This window comes from Hemicordylus capensis, chromosome 5 (genome assembly GCF_027244095.1).
Source record: "Hemicordylus capensis ecotype Gifberg chromosome 5, rHemCap1.1.pri, whole genome shotgun sequence".
Taxonomy (NCBI): Eukaryota; Metazoa; Chordata; class Lepidosauria; order Squamata; family Cordylidae; genus Hemicordylus; species Hemicordylus capensis.
Window position 1 is genome coordinate 141379735 of NC_069661.1, and position 22804 is coordinate 141402538.

A 22804-nucleotide genomic window follows, 5' to 3' on the forward strand; every position below is an offset into this window, starting at 1 on the left:
TTCCAATTATAGCCTGGTCATTTCTGTGTCAGAGGGCAAACGGACAAAATCAGCAGGGGATCAAATACTTATTTCCCTCACTGTATGTGCAAACAGATGTAAGGTTCCCAACTCAGAGGCTGAAGTAGGTCTTGAGAAGTTATCCCACCATGTTGGATGCACCCACCATTCTATTTCAAAATTGAAGGGACCCATCCAGCTAAATTCCCACCCATCCTTCTCTGTCTATGTATGAACAGTGACTTTCTGAGGGAAGGAGTTGCAGGGATTTCACTGACACAGCCATGCTACAGCTGTGGGGAATCCCCAAAACATCACTATTGCCCAGAAAATAATGCACTTTGTTGAAAAGCAGTGTATAAAAACCTCTAAACCATTAAGTACAGTTGCAGCCGTAAGTCCTGACGTATGCAGAAAGGGTAACTGGAACGGCAAGACCATTTATTAACCAGGCCCCAAGGAGAATGCTGGACACTGATGCGAGAGCTGATTGAATAATAGTGTTTTTCCAATTTAGAGTGTCTGAATATTCAAATGTTTGGGGAACAAGTGTTTAAAAAGGGAGAATTCTCCCAACAACAATAAATAGTTATTTCCTAGCACATTAACAACAAGCTGGAATATAAAAGTATCATTCTGAGATCCATGTTTTGTATGTAGATACTGTGCAGAACTAGTATAGTAGTATTTCGATGAACAGTACCTTTTCATTGTGAGAACAGTTAGTATGTCATGCAGACCACCTTCCTTTACATCTAAATCCTGGAGTACAATCTGTTTAATCAAACAAAAATTGATACATTCTTTGGTATGCATTTAATCAATTTTTAGCAAACCAAACCACTGGCAAAACCGTAGAAGTTAGATTTAAAATCACTTTGCTTTACAGAATTTGTTCTGCAGTGTCATATATGAAATTTAAAATATAAAGTTCAGCCAAGAGCTTGTCCACACAGCTTCCGAAGATGGAGGCTGCTGTGTGCCTCCAAAACTGTGCATCATTGCTGCTGCCGCCATTGGGAAACATGGTAGTAGCGGTGCTGCAGCCCAAACTCACAACATCAGAGGCACATAGTAGCCTCCCCCTTTAGAAATTGCATGAACAAGCTCTTCGCTGACCCAGAAGTAGTGAGCCCACATGCCTCTTGCACGTGCAGCTCACTGTATGATATGTCAACCAATGAAGATATGCGGGAGGAGCCCAGGTTTCAGTCTTCCCCTTGCCAGCATTAGCTCCAAGCAGCTATGCTGATGAAGGGCGGGCGAGCGGGGGGGGGGGAGTAGCTGCAGCATATTACCCCCTGCCCCCCCAAGATGGTCTGGAGTTTCTCACATTGCCCTGGCAATGCAGGAAGGAGCTGTGTGTCAGCAGCCCCCATGCCAGGAGTGCACAACTCAAACGCCTTGGTGGGCCAGAACCAACCTTGTCTTGGTGTGTGTGGGGGCAAAGGTAAATTTTCAGGGCATTAGTTATTAAAATCAATTATTGAAAATATCAATGAAAGCAATTATTAGTTATTCATGGAGCTCCCCCCAATCAAGGAACCCACACTTTTAACCAAGGATAATGGCCTGAAAATAGGCCTCAGATCCTGAGTCAGTGGGGCATCTAGAGTGCATGCCAAATCCTCTCCTCTCTCTAAATTGCTGTTGCTTTCAGGCTGCAATCCAATGCTACCTCCCCAACAGTACACCTTGCTGGCTTCATCTTGTCCATCCCGACAACCCACAGAAGATCTAACCCATGCATATTTTGCAAACAGTCCATCTCCTTACACTCCTTGCAAAGTCTGCGTCAGCATGAAGAGAGAAGAGGGACCTGCTAGCAACCTTTCCTCCTTCCTGTCCCCCATACACTTTCAAAGCTTAAAAATGTTAATTTTGAAAGGGGACTGATCCCCACCAGGGCCTTGGGGCAAGGCAGCATTTTACACCTTGTCTCAGGCATCACACCCTGGAGCCAGCAAAAATGTCTCCATGGGCTGGATCAGGTCCCTGGGCCTTATGTTGTGCAGGCCTGTCCCATGCCAATGGGAAGAGTACCGTAGATTGTCAGTTCATTCTCAGATATAGACCCCTCTCATGCCACTAAGTGTAGATTTTCCATAGATCAGATTGTTCATAACAAGTTCTCTTTGTAAGAAATAATCATTAATACTTTTTTGTCTCTACTGTATACAGCAATATAGCACTATATGCATTTGGTCCATTCTTTTTCTCTCCCATTTGGTGGGCCACTGTGTGAAACAAGATGCCGGACCAGATGGGCCTTGAGCCTGATTCAGCAGGGCTGCTCTTATGTTCATTTTGCACTCAGTAGATTCTGCCTTAAACACCTTTGTAAATCATGCAGTATCATGTTGACATCAGCTTTAAAAGGTACCACCAACTCTTCATGTCTCATTACCTCTCCCTATAGCGAGAAGGGTATTTCTAAACATTTATATAGTGCTTTTTGAGTGTGCAATTCATGTGAATTACCTTGATGTAATCCTTAACTGTTCTGTAAGATGAGTACTACCTCTATACTGCAGCTGGAAAACAGAAGTGCCGGGGTGTGTGTGTGTGTGGCTTGCCTAAGTGTGCTCATGACAGAGATGAGGTTCAAGCCAGGGAAGTTCCAATTTTCCACTCAGTCTCTTAGCCACTATACCACACCAGCTCTTGGAATTTAGCAGTCCTTTCATAAATCAAAAGCCTACTCAGTTTAATTCCTCATGCAACTGAATTTACCTGTGAGCACTGTGGAGATTCTACAGGAATTATGATTAAAAGGTAAGTATTAAAACCCTGTTTAGTATACAAATAAGATGTGCAGCTTTTACAAAACACACTCCTACTGATATCACTCACCTGTGCAAATTTGTCTTCCTCTTTTATGGGACTTTTTTCTAGTGCTTCATACAATTCAAGACAGACAGAGGAGTTGCCTCCTGGGGCCTGTAAAGTATGCTGCCTTCGAGCTGGTAAAGGAGTTCCGGATGGAAACACCATCATGAATTTATCAGCCCCCGACTCATCCACTGCCTAAGAAACAAGAGAGATTTGCAGTCAAGAGGGCTTTGCAAAAATGACTCCAAGGCTGAATTCAGATGTCAAGTTTCCATAGTGTGTAATCCCGAATGGGGAGGGGTTTGCTCAAGCCAGTTTGCCAGTTCATTTTGATGGTAAACAGTGGCAAAGTCAAGTGTATGCGGGGGAAATGTGAGCATGCGACTTAGTCCTGATCTTCCAAATCAAGTTTCATTAGAAACTATGTCTGAATGCAGCCCAAATCTGAAGATAACACTATTAAGACAGCTTGTTTATCGGAACTACAGGCAAAAAAAAAAAAAAGAAGTCAGGGGGAGGGCGTTCACACACACACACACACACACCCCACACCACAAAAGGAGACCAGATTGTTCAAACATCTATAATGATTCATATTACTAATTTAATCCTACGTTTAGATGTTGGGGGTCACCCAGACCTCAATTTCAGCATGCTTTTTAAACAAGTTGTTCTGGTAAGAACTAATCTGCCTACTTTCCTTTCACTATAACCTTAATCGATAATTTCCATCCTCGCAAGTTAGCCCACTTGTACTTCAACCATTCACGAGTCCACTATATTGAATCAGGGTGGATGCCATCGATACAAATCATGCCATTGAGCCATCCCTATGTGTCCCTACAGAAGTAGCAAATTTGGTTCAATTCGGTTATGTGGTTCAAAAGTTACCCACTTGCACCTCAAACGTTTGTGTGTCCACCATCTTGAATTGGGGTGGATGACGTCCAAATAGGCTGTTGAGGTGTTCCTACAATTGTACAAAATTTGGTTCATATCGGTCCAGGCATTGTGAAGTTGATAGGGACACACACATACAATGTTGAGTGATCTCATAAGCTTACCTTCCTTAAGGAAAGTAAGCTAAAAACTACACTAAGTATTTTACATTAAATCTGAGCCCTTGTCAAAAACATGCAGTTCTAACTAAGGGATTATTGGCTGACATCCAGACTAAGCCAGCACTGACAGACTAGGATTTTCCATTACTTGAAGGAAGGGGCATGCTTTTTGGCAATCCTCCCTTCCCTCTGCAACTGCTTATGCTTCCGGTGTTTTGGAGGACCCTTGGGGACAGAATTCTGGGAGGGAAGCAGGGGAGGATAGTTGAAAATCATGCCTCCTAGTCTAAATGTCAGTCATCATTCCTAGGATACAGTACCCTCAACTCAAGCATTTTCTCTTTCAACCGAATATATTCTGAGCATATGAATAAAGAATATTAAATTGTTAACACCTTATCTTAACTGTGCATCAGCATAGAATAGCTATTGTGTTAACTAAGAGCAGTTAACTAAGCGCAAACTCCATTGGATAGTTTAGTCCCCCATCCCCCACACACAATTCCTTGGATACGCAGAGCTTTGTCTCTTCCATTCACTTGAATCAGGGTCTAAGTCAGGTCTGCTCAACTTTGACCCTCCTGTAAATGTTGGCCTACAGCTCCCATCATTGCTGGCTACTGGCCACACTGTGGCTGGGGATTATGGGAGTTGAAGTCCAAAAACCGCTGGGGGGCCAAAGCTGAGCAAGCCTGCTCTAAGTTAACCCAATTCATTCTCAGTGAAACACTGCAATAAAATACACACCCACACACACACGATGAGGACTGAATACTACAAAAAAAAAAAAGAGAGAGAAGAGATTCCTTTATTGTAATTGATACCCAGAATAAGAACAACAACAGATTAGAGGGAAAACACTCTGCATATTCTTAATATGGGGTTACACTCCCCCTAAAAGACCAGGTTCGTAGTCTGGGAGTGCTCCTGGATCCCCAACTCTCCCTGGTCTTAGGTTGAGGCTGTGGCCAGGAGTGCTTTTTATCAGCTTTGGCTGATACACCAGATACATCCATTCTTGGATATCAGTGACCTTAAAACAGTGGTACACATGCTGGTAACCTCTAGGCTTGACTACTGTAATGCACTCTATGTGGGGCTGCCTTTGTACGTAGTTCAGAAACTACCATTGGTACAGAATACGGCAGCCAAACTGGTCTCTGGGTTTACTTGAAGGGACCATATAACACCAATTCTAAAATAATTGCACTGGCTGCCAATAGGTTTCCGAACGAAAGACAAAGCACTAGTTATTACCTATAAGGCCCTTAACGGCTTAGGTCCAGGGTATTTAAGAGAGTGCCTTCTCTGTCGTGAACCCTGTTGCCTATTAAGATCATCTGAAGAGGTCCGACTACGGGTGCCGCAAACTCGTTTGGTGGTAACTTGGGAACGGGCCTTTTCTGTGACTGCCCCAGGGCTTTGGAAGGCGCTCCCTGCTGAAATAAGAGCATCTCCTTCTCTGTTTGCTTATAGGAGGACCCTGAAGATGCACCTGTTTTCCCAGGTGTTCAACTGAGATTGTATTTTAAAATTTTAACGAGTTTTTGTCTATAATTTTTATATTTTTATGAATTTTAAATGTGTTCTATTTTATGTTTTAATTCTGTAAACTGCCTAGAGATTTTTATACTAGGTGATGTGTATGTGTACGCGCCTTTAGGGTCAGTGATGACCCCAAAAGTGCAAAAGGGTCACTGCACTTTAGCAAAAAGTACTAAAAACTTTTTGTCTTACCTTGACTAAGATATCTTTGGCAGAGCATTCAATAGACAGCATCTCGTCATCTAAAAAGAGATTCTCTCTTCCTAAAAGTATCCCAGCTTCTGTGGCAGCCCCAATGGGAATGACCTCATCTGGAGGAATAGAGTTCAGCAATTCAACAGTTGGGAAAAGGTCTTTGATCAACTGCTGTAGTTTTGGAATACGAGCAGATCCACCACAGAGAACTACCTAGAGGGCATGAAAGCATTAACAGGACAATGTCAAAACAGAGACATTTAAAACTTATTGAATAGTGCTTTTATTTTTACAAAGTTTACATAGAGTGGAAAACATATTTTCTGTTATGTAAGAACATTGTGAAATACAGGTGGACCTTATTATCCGCGGTCTGGAAAAAGACACCCAACCTTGGCATAAGCGTGTGTGTGTGCCGACCTTGCATATCCATGGGTTCGAGGTGGCCAGAAATGACCGTGGAGATCATTTCTGGCTGCCGTTTTCTTCAGAGCCACAAAATGGCTTCCGTCCTTATATTAAAAAAACCCCACACACCCCAGAAAGAAAAAACCCACTGAAAAAACTCAAGGGGAGCAGCAGAGCACGGTATGACACCCCTCCCCCCAAATACCCCCGCTGCAGACCAGAAACCTAACCCCCGCAATTCCATAGGCCCAATTACTCGATATTCGTGGTTTCCATATCCACAGCTGCAGCCTGGAACAGAACCCCTGCAAATATCAAGGTTCTCCTGTACTGCTTATCCAAAGGTGATATGCAGTGTTCCAAGTGCTCTAATGAAGGTGCCAGCTTACAATCACGTCTGAGAATTGCACAAAGATAATAAGACTCTTTCCCAAAACCTTGCATAAGTCCCCCTTGTTCTGGGGCTACAGACTATATTACACATTGAACTTTGCTGCTACTAACTGGAAGCATCAAGAAACAAAAGGTGTTTTATTATAGGCACAACAGTGTTCAAAAGACTGGTATTACTTAAGCAGAAAAGCTCAACAATGAAAAGCAGACATGAATACTACTAGTTGTTCGCTTGTACTGACAGAATTCTGAATTCAAAATGATCTGGCTGAATAAGAGCCATTCTGGGAGCAGCCCCTAGAACTCCATACTGAAGAACTGTTGCTTAACATATCAAATGACTTGGGTTTCAAGCTGTCTTCATTCTGTCCTGACAATGAAGCTCTAAATACATCAGAATAGCAGAATAGCCACCACATAACTTTATTTATGGAACACTTTTCAGCACCATGCTACTAAAGTAGTACAACTAAGTGTTTAAAGCAAAATCTATATTTAAACAAATAGTTATGTAAATTTTACTCATTTGTGACACATCAATGTGATGCATTAATTCTTACTCACCAAAGACATAAGAACAGCCCTGCTGGATCAGGCCCAAGGCCCATCCAGTCCAGCATCCTGTTTCACTGTTTCATCCTGTTTTGCCCACCAGATGCCCCTGAGAAGCCCACAAGCAAAAGGTGAGGGAATGCCCTCTCTCTTGCTGTTGCTCCCCTACAACCAGGGGATTGGAGATTTAATCTGTTATACATAACCAACAGCTCACTACACTTAAGCATGTGTTAATGTATTACAGGTAGCCCTCGTTATTCACAGGGATTCTGTTCCAGCCTAAAACCACAGATAACTAAACTGAATAATGAAACCTTGAGTCAATGGGAATTGGGGGTTAGGTTTGAGAGCCCTGGAAAATGACCAAAAAACCACCGAAATAATGGGGGGAGTAGAAATGAGGATGGAGCACAGCACTGTACCTTGGCCACCTCAACTCTGCCACTCTCCAGGTGCCCCAGTAGTGGATCCCAGCAATGCATAATCGTCAAGTTTCCCCATACCAAACTGGAAGTCCAACACTTGGCAGCACAAACCCCGGCCTGATTCGTTGGTAGGTTGGCCAGAGGCAGCACAAAATTAAATCCAGTTCAAGTAAACACACAGAGGGGAGTTCCTTCACTTCACGGCTGGTGTTTGCAGAACTCCAGGTCCAGTCTTTTGCTTGGAGCACAGATCAGGTAGCAGAAGCAGGACCTGCAGAGCTATACCTGTTGTCGGGACTGTCACTGTCATTATCCTCTTCCTCCTCTAATCTGTGAAAAGTGGAGGTGTCACTTTCTGGTGACGACTCTGCAGCTGTGGTGGTGGGTGTAGCTAGCTGGTGGTGGTCTTTCACTTCCCATAAGAACAGCCCTGCTGGATCAGGCCCAAGGCCCATCTAGTCCAGCATCCTGATTCACACAGTGACCCACCAGATGCTGCTGGAAGCCTACAGGCAGGAGTTGAGGGCATATAATATTAAAAGGGCATTATAATATTAGCACTTTTATTTTCAATCACCTTCCTAATGATCCCTAGCATGGAACTGGCCTTTTCGACAGCTGCCGCACATTGAGCCGACACTTTCAACGAGCTGTCCACCACAACCCCAAGATCCCCTTCCTGGTCATTCACCAACAGCTCAGCTCCCATCAGCATATATGTGAAGTTGGGGGTTTTCATCCCAATGTGCATACTTGCCATCACTGAACCACATATGCCATTTTGTCATCCACTCATCCAGTTTGGAGAAATTCTTTTGCAGCTCCTCACAATCTGTTTTGGATTTCACTACTCTAAATAGTTTGGGGTCATCTGCAAATTTGGCCACTTCACTGCTTACCCCAACTTCTAGATCCTTTATGAATAAGTTAAAAAGCACCCGTCTGAGTACAGATCCCTGGGGGACCCCATTTCTTACTTCCTGCCATTGTGAAAAAACTCTCCATTTATACCTACCCTCTGTTTCCTGTCCTTCAACCAATTACCAATCCACACATGAACTTGTCCCCTTATCCCACGACTGCTACGTTTTTTTCAAGTGTCTTTGATGAGGAACTTTTGTCAAACTTTTTTTGGAAGTCCAGGTATACTGTGTCAACCAGATCACCTTTATCCACATATCCACTGACACTCTCAAAGAACTCCAAAAGGCTTCTGAGGCAAAATTTACCATTGCAGAAGCATTGCTGGTTCTCCCCCAGCAGGGCCTGTTCTTCTATGTGCTTTACAATTTTATCCTTGAGGATGCTTTCCATCAATTTGCCTGGAATGGACATTAAGCTAACCAGCCTGTAATGTCCCAGATCACCCCTGGATCCAGTTTTGAAAATCAGTGTTACATTTGCTACTTTCCAGACCTCTGGTACAGAGCCTGACTGTAGGAATAAGTTATATATTTTAGCAAGGAGGCAGGCAATTTCACATTTGAGTTCTTTAAGGAATCTTGGATGGATGCCATCTGGCCCTGGTGATTTGCTAGTTTTAAATTATTTCAGACAGTTTAGAACATCATCTCATCACCTCTATCTGACTTAGTACTTTAGCCTCCGTCCCTGAACTCGGTTCAGGCACAGGTATATGTTCAGTATCCTCTGCCGTGAAGACAGACGCAAATAACTCATTTAGCTTCTCTGCAACCTTCATATCATCCTTAATAATCCCTTTCACTCCCTCATAGTCTAACGGTCAATGAACCTTCATGTGGAACAGGTAGCATTTCTGAGAGGGCTACCTTGGGGGTCCTGGAATTCAATATGCTACCTAGCAGCCTAAATTTGGCTTCCAGGACCTCACAACTACATTTCCCCACATCATTGGTGCCAACGTGCACAACAACTGGCTCCTCCCCCGCACTGCCTAACATACTATCTTGATGACATGTGAAGTTTGCAACCTTCACACCAGGCAGGCAAGTCACCGTGCCGTCAATACATGGGTCACAGACTCATCTCTCTATACCTCTAATGATTAAATCACCCACTACAAGGAGGCCCCCCACCAGAGGACTATACCCTTCATGAGAGGATATAGGCTCATCATCCACGGAAGGGATCCCTTCTAAAAGAGCATTTCACTCTTCCTCAGACTGGTGTCCTCCTTCCCCGAGACCTTCATTCTCCCCGATAGCAGAGGAGCTATCAGCCTTGGAGTGTGATGCCTCTACCACGTCCCTGAAGATCTCGTCTGCATGCTTCTCTGAGCTTCCCTTGATCCACCACCTTGGTCTCAGGGGAACAAACTTGGTCCATGAGAGCCAGGAGCTCCTTGCACCAAGCACATACCCATGACCTGCCCATGGAGCAAGTAGTCATACATGCAACACTCTGTGCAATACACTGGGAATTGTCCCCTCTCCTGCTGGCTTTCTATCTTCATAACTGGTTTTGTGGACTATTTACAGTATTTAGAGGTTGTTTATTCATCAGCTATTTAACTGATCAAACTTCCTTTCTCAAGACTATGGAGGAGGGAGTAGTACTTACCTTCTCTTTCCACTGGGCTCCTTGTGATCAAGGGGACTAGTTTTAGGCTCCCCCGCAAAATTCCAATGCCCTGTTTGCTATCCCTGTTCGCTAAGCTCTCGGGTCTTCACCTCTTATATAGAGAGTAGGCTTCAAACTTCCCCTTGCTCTGCAGAGCCTGATAAGTGTCCTTATAGGTTTGTAAAGCATCCTCCAGCTGCCTTTTGACCTTGATGATCCCCTTGATCAGCGGATCAAGTTTGAAGAATATGTCCACCAAGGAAGTCCTCAGCTGCAAAATCTCAGCCCCTTTGTGGTGGGAGCATATCTTCCTCACTCTCAGGAGCTGCCTTGATATCCTCCCATTCTTCCTCTGTCAACTCCTCCTGATGGGATTGGAGGAGTTCCTCCACCTCATACAGTTCAATGTCTTCCAGGTCTTAGGAACATAGGAAGCTGCCTTATACTGAGTCATATACCTGGTGATGGACCCTAGCCAACAGCCTCCTCCACCAACAGTGCATACAAGGTTAGTGATCTGCTACTGAAGTGACAGCTGCAGCAGATTAAGAGGTGACTGCTCCAGACCACAACTTCTTCCACACTGTATCTCATATGTGGGATTTGATCTCTGCAAGGGATGCCATGAGGTTCTCAATGCAGTCTACGATGCTATAGCTCCTTCAGCAATCACTGACTGACAGAGAGGGATCAGCTTCCATAAGTTCCTGCATCTTCCTGAAGGTGTGGCAAGTGTAGACAACTTTCAAGACAACTTGAAAATCACGATCAGCCTTTGGTCCATCGGTTGAATCAAGGAAGTGGTGCTGGGTGGCAGGAAGGCGATCTCCAGGTTTGGGTGTGTGAACTGTAGAATCTCAGGATGGCCAGGAACATTATCGATCATCAGGACTCTGAAGGTCACATTCTTGCAGGCCAGATATCTCTGCACCTCATGTAGAAAGCATGTTGACCCAGTCAGAGAAAAGCACTGCAGTTAGCCACGCTCTCCTGTTGACTCTACAAAAGATAGGAAGCTAGTTTTTATTCTTCCCTTTCAGGGCACAAAGGTTCCGTACTCTGTGCAGGAGCATGGGCTTGACCACACAGTCCCTAGCAGCATTGCTGCATACCAGGTGGCAATGAGGTGGTCCTTGGCTGCCTTGAAACCCAGAGAAGTTCTTTCTTTTTTGCTGATCAAGGAGCAGTATGGCATCTACTTCCAGAACAGGCCTTCTCATCAGCATTGAAGACCTGCTTGGGTCTTTATCCTCCGGATTCAATCAGCCGCTGGAACTCTGCCAGAAATCTTTGTGCCAACTTGTGGTCCACTTATGCTACTCCCCCTGCCAGCTTGACATTGTGGAGGCTTGAATCGTTCAAACCAGCCCTCTCACCTGGAAACCACATTCAGCGCCTTCAGATCTTCCTGCTGCTTGACCATCTTCCACAAACTGCCTGTAGACATAGGCGAATCTAGGGTGGAGCAGCCAGGGCACATGCCCTAGGAGCCACTTGGGGGGGGGGGCGTCAATGCCATGCTGCTCCCCACTCCCTCCCCAATTCACAGAATTTTTTTAAAAAAGAAATTTTGTTCAAGTCTAGTTTTTCCCTGATCTAGGGAGTCAGAAGTTGTTGGCAATGGAACCGAGCATTTAAAAAACAGATATAAATGGCACCAAAGTGGACAAAACATCCCTTAAAAAGACAATGTTGGTTTAATACCTTGTAAGCTGGCAAAACTGAAGGGGGGGGCGAGGCAAGGGATAAAATGGAAATATTCATTCGCATGCTGTTTAATTCTCTATACAGAGCTCTATCTTTATCTGCATATTTGTCAAGCAATCTGATTATAAGGTTTGTGGGATTTCAAACTTGGAAAGTGCCTGCCTTTAATTTGTGTAGTGCTTTAAAAAAAAAATGCTGTAAGAATTCACACCCAGAAATGTTGCATTTGCAATGTATTGCCATCCCTGTGTTGTGCAGTCTTACCATACTGAAAAATGGCTTGTCTTTTGAAATAAGTGGTTAATGTGCTACAAATTATTTCCTTCAACTTAGTAGAGTTGTACTCGGGTTTTTATTGCCTGTGCATCCCAAGCAGATTTGCTCAAGTTTCCTTGCCTTCGAAAAAAAGTTGTAATTTAGAATGTCTTCTTAAAAAAATCAATGCAACTCCCTTTTTAATTTGAACACAATTGTTTTTAAATGACACATTGAATAGTCATGCTGTGATTCTGACTAGTGCTTTTGATAAATTAGACATAAAGTTTACTGTCCAGTCTGCCTGTTGCCTGCCTCCATATTGAACACTTTGTCTCTTTTTAATCTATTTCATTGGCCCTTGGTGCGCCTACCCCCTTTCTCAGCATGTAGCTACTTTGCAGGGAAGCCAGCTTCCTCTAGCTGGTAATATTTTTCCCCTCTGCATGCCAGGCAGATCTTGAGGGGATGGGGCAGGGGCAATCTTTTACTAAACCTTTGCAGTGTGGCAGAGACAGAAAATTGGTGACGGTAGTGCAGGGTAGATTATTGTTATAAATTCTCTCTCACACACACTTACACCATTTTCCTGATTTGAATATCACACTGTTTTGCTGTTCTGTGGCTAGCTGCAACTTTCACTTTCTTCCTGATCAGGCTGCTGGATCCAAGCCTACTGTAAGCTGCTGGATAATTTCAGATTGTTTTGGGCCCCTAGGATTTCCCATTGCAACCATCTCACTTTAAGGCAAAAGCTGTTTGGACAGAAAAAACCTATCCCTGAATTTCTTGGAGGCAGCAACCTGTAGTGAGGTGTGCTGAGGTGGCAGAGCATTTGCTAAAGAGAGCTTTCACTGCTTAGCTCTATGGAGGCATGCCCAGCACAGGGATGTGCTGTGTTTCCTTGGGAAGGCGACTGACACATATGTGCCACAAGTGTGGTTGTATTTGTGTATTCATGTGTGTGTTGCTTACAACCCGTTTCTCCTGAAAGTGTCTGGACTTGTAATTTTGAGCTGATATTATGGTAAAGTTATCTGAAAGATGGATGTCAGATGTTTGGACAGGGGCACAATTTCAGTGCTTGCCCTAGGCACTATTTTCCCTAGATATGCCTCTGATCACTTTCTCACGAATCACTGGTCTACTCAGCGGCACATTTCTCAGAGCTTGGTCCTCTATCCCCAGGCCAAGGGCCTTTTCTATCCATCCTTTCCATTTCATGTGGAGATCGTGTAGCTGGAATGCCACCTTAAGACTGAGACGTGCCGGACACCACACTCTCACGGATACAGGTTTCATTTTTCTTGATGGAGCGGACAGTAGACCCATTGATACCATAATGGTGAGAAAAAGATGTTGCACAGACCCCATGAGCCAACACGTCCAGCAGCTTCACCTTCTCGCTCAGGGAAAACACTTTGTGAGACCTTTTCCCGCTCCCCTCAGCAGAACTCTGCTGTGTGCTTGTTCATTATGACTAGGAAAGGACTTTTTTACACTAATCTACAGTACAGTAATTGTGCCAACCCCCCTAACCCCCACCCCACTGTTAATTAACATTGATTTTCAATGGATACAGTACAGTATTTAAAACCAATTTTAAATAACGGCTATTGTATAGTACTTAAAAACCAATTTCAAATGATAATTAAAATGTTAATTGCAATTTTAAACTACAGTTATACAGTACTATAATTACCAAGATTAAAATTACACTTCTGATTTGAATTTTTAAATTAAAAAATAAATGCCATCAAAATTAATGGCTCCTAAAGACTCTCAATGCCTCCCTAAGGACACCAAAGGCTCTTTAAAATATCTTTTTGAAGCACAAAAACATCTAAACATGTAGACCAAAGTACTCCCCAATCCTCTTCCAAACTGCTCTCACAATCCACAAGCACGTGTTAGAAAGAGCCCAACCAAATAATACTGCATGCCAAAAACTGCAGATATGTAAAACTGCTGTACCACAGGTAACAAAGTCGGGTCTACATTGCCCGACCATGAATATGTGAAACCGCGGGTGCTGGGACCACGGATAACAAGGGCCACCTGTATTTACAACTACAGAACACATTCTTATGCTATTCATATATATAGAAAGATGTACGCTTGTATATCATATCTAATTTTTAAAAAGGTTTACTTAGTGATATGGTTTCAATCTGCAACTCAGACTAAAGATGCAAGCTATGCAAACTCTTGTGAGCATGCTCAACCTATTTCCAAAACATTATTCAAGAGCAAGCCAAGAATATGATAGAAACAGACAAAATAAAAAGACAGATTTGTTTCATTACCTTATTGATATCATCTGCTTTAAGTCCAACTTGCTGCAAGAGTTTTTTAATGGCTTCTATGCATTTATTAAAAAGTGCAGAGCAAATAAGTTCAAATCTGGCCCTAAAAGACAAACAAAAAGGAACAGGTTCATTTATATTCACTTTTTTGTTGGGAAGCATTAGATGGACAGATTGGCAGTATGCCCTCATTTCACCATTACAGCTCAAGAGAGACCTGCAATACTATAGCACTATCTCTAGGTAGGTGCAGAAGACCTTGATAGCTCTGATCTGATTTGTTATTCAACAAATCTCAATAAACTATCCTAGTTTTAACTGAATGCATTTCAACAAGCATGCACAGAAATTAAAATACTTCCTCAAACAAAAACCATCACCTATCCAGAGATCCCACAACACCTAGGCTTACCTGGAAACATTGCAATCAAAATCCAAGCCATCATACAACGAGTCAACAAAGCAGTTTGCACTTCCCAGTGTTGATAAGGAATGTTTTGCAACTTCAGCACTGTTCATTAGCTTCATCATGGCCCTGGAGTTTTCCCTCACATCATATTTATAAGATCTAGGTTTTTAAAAAGTCTCATTAACTGCAGAGAAAATATTCTTAATCCAAAGGATGGTAATAATTTAATTATAAATTAATAATTTGATTCAAATAAATAGAGTTAGGAACCTATTTCCTTTTCATCTATCTATCATTGTAACCCAAGCCTGAACAATTTTTTCTTGGCTCTAGGAGGCAGCCCAAAGGAGTCAGACTGCCCTCTGCTCCCCCTCTGCTCCATGGCAGGGCAGACCCACTGCTTGCACCCAGCAATGCCATCTGGGTGAGCAAGAGTGATTTCCTGCCATACTTGTAAGTGTTGCTCTCTCCTCCTCCTCATCTTGCTCCTTCATTGCGTGACTCAGAAGTCATTGCAAGCTGGGCCTAGCAACTGTTGAGCCCTGTACTAACCTTAACCTTTCTGGGAGTGTATGCTTACTGGAAAGAGAAGTGATTCCTTAAATATGTATTCATGAAGTACAAAGTCAAAAAAGCAAAGCATCTTAAATCTCAGTTACTTTCAGAATAGTGATCTGCTTAACTCTTTCCTGTTGAAGTCAACAGAGGTGCTTAGTTTTGGCTAAAATGTGCCCCAGTTTTTTCATGCCACTTGTAATGGTGCACAAATAAGAATTACAAGTTTGTACAAGAACCGTCACTACAGCATGCTCTAACTTTGCAAGTCCAGAAAAGTCCATGACTCCCAAGATGATTGACTAGCCTGCCTGCACACACTTATGTCAGTCATCTGGGACTGAGAGAGAAAGCAAAAACTAATATGTACAATTTCTGAAGTTCTCTGCAGGCAATTCTTACTTAGGACAGGCAACCAGTCAATGGCTGGTTTACACCACTGGGATTTTTAACTTGCCCTAACAACAACTTTAAGTCAATAAATATGTTTGTTGACCTCTAATAGCAACATCATGTTATTCCAAAACATCAGATGCATAGTTACATATTGCTAACAACCTTCCATAATGTGAAACTGGCACTGAAAAACACTATCCAAACCTTACTAAAGAGTTCTAACACTATGTGTGCTATTTCAGAACCTAGAGAAATTCTTACCTCTGAAATTCAGAAGCTAAATGTTGTGCTAAGGCTTCTGTGAAACAGATACCACCTATGCTGTCATCTGTGTTGGTGGAAAGAACACGATACAGTCCGCTGTTAACTTCAATAACTGTGATAGAAAGGGATGATCCTCCAAGTTTGTACACCAACACATTGCTTTCACGTACAAAAAAACCACATACACAAATCAAAAGTCAATATACCTTTAATTTCATTTTCATCAATGCAAAAAACACTTCACAACAGATTTTTAGAATCATGACAATAAAAGCAGCTTTAGCTAAAATAAACTATACAAGACTAGCTAAGGTCTGAGGTTTCAGATTTTTGCCATTAAATGTGGTTAGCATTTTTGAGTTAAGAAAATCAAAGTTCTCTGTGAAAGAATTTTCAATTTGCAAGAGTGTGAGAACTGTTAGCAATTGTTAACTTGATCCCTGACACAAGTAACAACTGTCTTCAATATTCTTCCACATCAGCAATAGGGGTGTGCACGGAACCGTGGAGCTGCGGTCCGGCACTGGGTGGGGGGTTCCAAAAGAGTAGCGGGGGCTTTACTCACCCCCTCAAGAATTTTGACGTATTTATTCAAGTAAGCGGGCGGCATACCTCCCTGCCGCCCGCTTCATTCCCCCTCCTCCGGCGGCGCGCGTCTCGGCTTCCTCCTCGTGTTTCAATTGCAATCGGGCGGCAGGGTAGCTCCCAGTCCCTGCCGCCCGGCTCTTCAATCCCCCCGTCTCGGCTGGCGGCCGCCCCCTGAAAAGCCCCAAGACCCCTGGCGCCCCTTCCCTTCCCATACACAGGCGGTGTGTATGCAATTGCCCGATTGCAATTGAAACACGAGGAGGAAGCCGAGCCGCACGCCGCCGGAGGAGGGGGAATGAAGCGGGCGGCAGGGAGGTATGCCGCCCGCTTACTTGAATAAATACGTCAAAATTCTTGAGGGGGTGAGTAAAGCCCCCCCTATTCTTTTTGGAACCCCGCACCCGAACCAAAACCACCCCGTGTCCGGACCGGTCTGGAGGCCTTTAGAATGGCCTCCGAACCGGTCCGTGCACATGCCTAATCAGCAAAATGCTTTTATATCACATTGAAAACTTGACAAAGCATTTTCCCAGGCTAATTCTCTATGTGTGTACAGCAGCTAGAAACTTACAGGAGTTGGCGTTGGCAGACTACAGCTTTAACAACTGACACTACACCCGCAAACATCAGTCATAGCTGGGATTCCTTCTGTAACTTGTAACGACATCAACGCTATTTCAACAGCCTTCAAGACAGAAGCAACTTGTCTCAAATGGTTTATTCTCTGGTTGTATGCAGTTGAGCTAAATGTTTCTAGCAGAGAACAAGCTGCCCAAGGTGTAAAGCTCCTGACTATAGAAGTCTGTTGCAATAACTCCCTGACCAAAATAGTGTACCTGGGAAGTGTCTGACAGACCACAGTTGTCTCTGGATCCCAGTACTGAGGGGGTTTGCTACAACTAGGGAGTAGAGGTGCACCTGCATTCTGCCAGGCCCACAGCTGTGAATCCCAAGGCTGTGAAATGAATAGTTGGCACTTACCTGAAAGGTCATTTTCCTCAGAAGTATGGGTTGTATCTGCAAAGGATGCTGGGTTGTCTCAACCTCCAGCTCCTAGACAGGGCCAATCAAAGCTTCGGCTCATGACAGGAGGGAGGGGCAACCCCCTCAGACTCCAGTTCTGGAGCAAACGTGCTCCAGAACAAGAAAAGATAAGAAACAAGAAGAAATAGCAAACAGATAATGTGCCACAGCAACAACAGTAAATTCTGCAAGAGGCTCCATTCCATATATAACACTCAGACTAACTGAAACAGCCCTCAGGGAGGACAAACCACCCTAGGAGAGAAACCACCCCACAGTAATACGGGAGACAGACGGGGTGCAGGAAAACAGGACAGAAGAATATACAGACCAGACGAACAAGCGGGTGGGTGTGGATACAACCCATACCTCTGAGGAAAATGACCTTTCAGGTAAGTGCCAACGATTCATTGTCCCTCAGAGGGTTGTATCTGCAAAGGATGCTGTGACCTACCATAGCCCCTATGACCCACTGGGAAGGAGCTGTGAGATCCGGCCTGAAGAAGGGACCACCTGCTGCAAAACTCTCTGCCCAAAGGCCGCGTCTGCCGAAGTCCAATCGTGGATTTTGTAATGCCTCACGAAGGTGGAAAGCGAGGCCCACGTAGCCGTTCGACAGATATCTACCAAGGGAGCCAAGGTGGAGAGGTCAGAAGAGGAGGCCGCACTCCTGGTAGAGTGGGCTGTAATCTCCTCTGGGGCTGAGGAAGCTGAGGTAGAGTAAGCTAACCTGACGCACTGGAAGATCCAGCGTGACAAAGTGGAAGTTGAAACCTGCTTACCCCATGAACAATCCCTAAACGAAACGAAGAAGGACTCTGATAGGTTCAAGTCCCACGTCGGGAACCTATAGACTGTGGGCAGTTTGAGGACAGCAGCCCCTTTCAAAAACCTTTGCACGTGGGGATGCTGAGGCAGGGAATAGGGCCCCTGCCACTGTAAAACTGAAGAAATTGCAAAAACCTGACGGCGCAGTGTATTGGGGCAAAGCCCCTCATCCAGGCCTTTCTGTAGAAACCCCAACACATGGACTACTGTCACAGACAGCAGCAAAACCCCTTGTAAGCTGCACCAGTGAGCGAAGGCCTTCCAGGTAGATGGATAGATTCTCACAGTGGAAGGCCGACAAGAGGCCAGAATGGTATCCAGGACCGAACTAGAGTAATTGCACTCTGCTAAGGAGCCCCGCTCAATCTCCACGCGAAGAGATTGAGCCATTCCGGTTCCGGGTGGAAAACTGGACCCTGGCTGAGAAGGTGACTGCCGTGCCCCAGAGGAAGTGGAGGTTCGCTGGACAACTCCACCAGGTCCGAAAACCAGGGTCGGCGGGGCCAGTGCAGTGCCACTAGAACAATCAACAGGCGGACCCGTCGAACGGTCTGCGGAATTATGGCAAACGGTGGCAATGCGTACAACAGGCTGGGAGGCCAAGGGAAGGTGAGGGCATCCACTCCCTCCACCCCGGGAGAGCGGTACCTGGAAAGGAATCGCCTCAACTTGGTGTTGCCTGGAACGGCAAACAAGTCCATGACCGGTCGACCGAACATCCAGACGATCCGCAGGAAGGCTCGAGGATCCAGAGACCACTCCGCCGGGTCTATCTGCGACTGGCTTAGCCAGTCCGCGACTGTGTTCATCACTCCGTTTACGTGATTGGCCTCTAGGGACAGTAGATGTTGCTCTGCCCACATCAGCAGAAGTGAGGCCTCTTGCATCAGGGCACAGGATTTCGAACCACCCTGCCGGTTGACATGGGCCTTGGCTGTAGCACTGTCCATGCGCACCAAGACATGGCGACCGTGAACCTCTGGCAGAAACTCTATGAGGGAGAGCACGCAGCTCCAACCAGTTGATGGAATTGGCCCGCTTGGCCTCGGACCACCGACCTTGAGCTATGCGACGCTGACAGTGGCCCCCCCAGCCCAAGAGGCTGGCGTCCATTGTGACTTTAACACACTCCACCGGAAGAAACCTGACCCCCTTCTTGGTGGCAGGTGACGTCCACGAGTGTAGAGACCACACTACCTGAGGTGACAGGCTGAGGCACATTCTGGACCTGCGCACCACCTGATCCTGGTACTTGAGAAACCACTGGAGTGGCCGAGAGTGAAAGCAACTCCAGAGCACTATGCCCAGGGTAGACACCATCTGACCCTGCAATTGGGCCAGAGACAGAACATCGGAACTGGGGCGGGAGATCAGTGCGCGGCAGCGGGACGCTAAAGAGTTTCTGCATACCTGGGTTAGACAAACTGTCCCCTGAACCGTGTTGATCGGAGCTCCTAAGTGAAGAACTTCAGTTTGAGGAAGAAGCGAACCCTTGGAACAATTCACTATGAACCCATGGGCCTCCAGCACGGAGAAGGTCAGCTGGACATCCTGCTGGCCTCTGGACAGGGAGGCCAACCTGATCAACAGGTCGTCCAGAAAAGGGTAAAGATGGACTCCCCTAGTCCTCAAATGCACCACGAGTGCCACCATAATTTTGGTAAACACCCGAGGCGCAGTCGAAAGACCGAAGGGGAGCGCCCAATATTGGTAATGATGAGACAGGTGAGCGAACCTTAGGAAGCATCTGTCCAGCTCGTGGATGGGCACATGAAGATATGCCTCCTTGAGGTCCACTGAAGCTAGAAAATCCCCCTCCTGAAGGGCCAATAGGATCGAGCGTAGAGTTTCCATGTGAAACACCCTTTTTCGGAGATACTTGTTCACAAACTTGAGGTCCAATATTGCTCTCTACTCCCCATTCTTTTTGGGGACTAAGAATAAAATGGAGTAGACCCCCAGCCTTTGCTCCTCCAGAGGAACAGGCTTGACAGCTTGTATGGATATCAGATGACGAATGGCCCTCATCATCAGTTGATGCTTGGTGTCTTTGTGGGAACGAGGCGACGGAAGGTAACGATTCGGGGGTCTGGCTGAGAACCCCAAAGAGTAGCTGTGGGCTACCGCCTGTCGAACCCAGGCGTCTGCACAGGTCTGAGCCCTGACCTGTGCAAACTGCTGTAGCCTGCCCCCTACCTGTAGGAGATGGGGCTCCAGAGTGCAATCATTGGGCTTGGTTACGTTTGAAACTGGGCTTGGAAGGCTGGCCGGGCTGCTGGACCTTCTGGAAAGAATTATCTCGAAAGGAGGATTGACCCTTAGTCCAGGAGGACCAGTCCTGCCTGTACTGGCGAGGACGAGAGGAGGATTTGTAGCCCTTAAAGCTAGAGGAGGAAGATGAAGGAAACCGACGATCCCGATGCTAGGAAGATGAAGAAGGCATAGCCTTTTTCTTGTCCGTAGTCTCTATCAAAATAGGGTCCAAAATCTCACCAAAAAGTTCCCCCGTTTGAATGGAGAATTGGCAAGGTTGGACCTAGACTTTTGATCTACTTTCCAATTTTTGAGCCACAAATGGCGTAGCACAGTAACATTTGAAGCTAGGGCCCGAGCAGATAGCTGAGCCGCGTCTAAGGAGGAATCAGCCATAAAGGTGGCTGTTTTCCCCAGTTTGTTCAGACCCTGTCTAAGACTGGTAAGTTCGGGAGGCACTAAAAGCGTGAGCTCTTTGACCCATAGGACTGCTGCCCTAGCAAAAAGGGACGTAGCAGAGGAGGCCCTCAGGGACAGAGCAGTGGCCTCAAGGGACCTGCAAAGGGCAGCATCGCATTTTTTATCCTCCATTCTTTAGCACATCCTCACCTTCCCTTGGGAGAACGGCCCACGTCAACAGTGCAGCGACCTCCGCATCCACAGGAGGAACCCTGAGCTTTTCCATGAGAGAGCTACTAGAGTTATACATGTGTCTCACTGCAGCAGAGGGACTTTTCCCTTCTGTGGGCTTGTCCCATTCAGACTGGAATAGCTCTAGGAACAATTGAGGACAAGGCATGGCGATCTCGGGTGGCTTAAGGGAAGAGAGCACCACCAGATCCCCTTCAACTCCCTGTGACAGGAGGAACCCCCCGCCCCAGTCGCAAGGTCTTTTTAACCTTGTGAAGGAGAATCAGGAAGTCAGCCTGTGAAAACAGGCGACAGGGTGCCTGCTGAGTTACAGCAGGAACAGCATCCTCGTCCCTGGACAACTCCCCCTCCTCCTGGTCTGAATCAGAGACATCGGAAGGAAACACTGGCTCCCAAGGAGGAGGCAGAGGGGCTATCGGACCCGAGGGGGCCAAAGGACAGCAGGGGGATAAAACTGGAGGCCCCTTAGCCCCAGGTGGGAGGAGAGCAGAGACGAGTGGAGCAGCGATCAAAGCTGCTGAAGAAGTGCCCAGCATGGCGGCAGGGGAATTTTGGGTGGGAAACTGAGGAGCTGGAAGGGTCGGCTGCAGAGGAAAGGGGACCGGCGGCCAGGGCAGCTTCTCGAATTGCTCCGCCACCACGCGGCGCAATAGAGCCGCAAAAGCCGGGTGAATGTCCCCCTCGCCGGGCTCTGGATCTGAGGAGGATGGAGGGGCAGCCGCTGCAGAAAGCGAACGCGCGCGCTTAGTGGGTAGCTCCGAGTTGAGAGCACCCCACCCACCCCAAGGGCCCTTCCCCCTCGCTGAGGAGCTCACCGGACGAAGCTCTCGGGCTCCCTGGCTCACGCTGCAGAACTGGAACAACTAGAACAGCTGCCTGACACTCTAAATCGGCCCCGGCGCCCGAAGGAAGGCAGGCAGCTGACCGGTTCCCTTTCGGCCCATCCTTGTCCCGCCTCTTACCTTTGGAGGCTTTATGGGCCTTCTGAGCCTTGTGGAACGAGATTTGGGCGCGGGAGAAGAGGCTGCTGCCCACTTGGCATGACACACAGCGTGCGCCACAGAGTCCTCTGAAAGAGAGGGAGAAGCCTCTCTCTCAGCGCACTGCATCTCCAGCGCCATTAGAAAGGCCAAGGAGGCGGCGGCAGAGGAACGATGAGTCCTAATGCCCCTCTTCTACCCCTACTACTAATGCCGGGCACTGAAATTAAGCCGAGTGCAAAGGCTAGGGAGGCAGAGGGCAAGGAAATAGGACCAGATAGGTGAGGTTGAAGGAACAGCAAAGCTGAAGAGAGCACAGAAAAAGGCACTTGCTCGGAGCAGACAGGAAGAAGAACTGGAGTCTGAGGGGGTTGCCCCTCCCTCCTGTCGTGAGCTGAAGCTTTGATTGGCCCTGTCTAGGAGCAGGAGGTCGAGACAACCCAGCATCCTTTGTGGATACAACCCTCCTCTGAGGGAAAATAACCAATTCCAGGGTGGCTTCACTAAGGCCAGTAGAAATGGGTTATTACTGTAGATGTGCATTCACATTAGCAACTGCTAGTATGACAACTGCAGTTCCGTTTTTCTTCTTCACGATCTATTGTTCAATCCAAACCACATGACCGGACTTTTA

General features: G+C 46.1%; 1 protein-coding gene across 2 annotated transcripts in view; it reads right to left on the bottom strand.

The window, feature by feature from the left end:
- The window catches only part of HSPA14 (heat shock protein family A (Hsp70) member 14), a 31091-nt gene that overhangs the window by 2080 nt on the left and 6207 nt on the right, over window positions 1-22804 (bottom strand). For both annotated transcript variants that reach the window (XM_053251383.1, XM_053251382.1), the window contains exons 8-13: window positions 15845-16006; window positions 14636-14791; window positions 14224-14326; window positions 5631-5846; window positions 2854-3027; window positions 704-774 (exon numbers count right to left, since the gene is read on the bottom strand). In XM_053251383.1, coding sequence (XP_053107358.1) covers window positions 704-774; window positions 2854-3027; window positions 5631-5846; window positions 14224-14326; window positions 14636-14791; window positions 15845-16006 — 882 coding nt within the window. The remainder of the gene's footprint in view (window positions 1-703; window positions 775-2853; window positions 3028-5630; window positions 5847-14223; window positions 14327-14635; window positions 14792-15844; window positions 16007-22804) is intronic.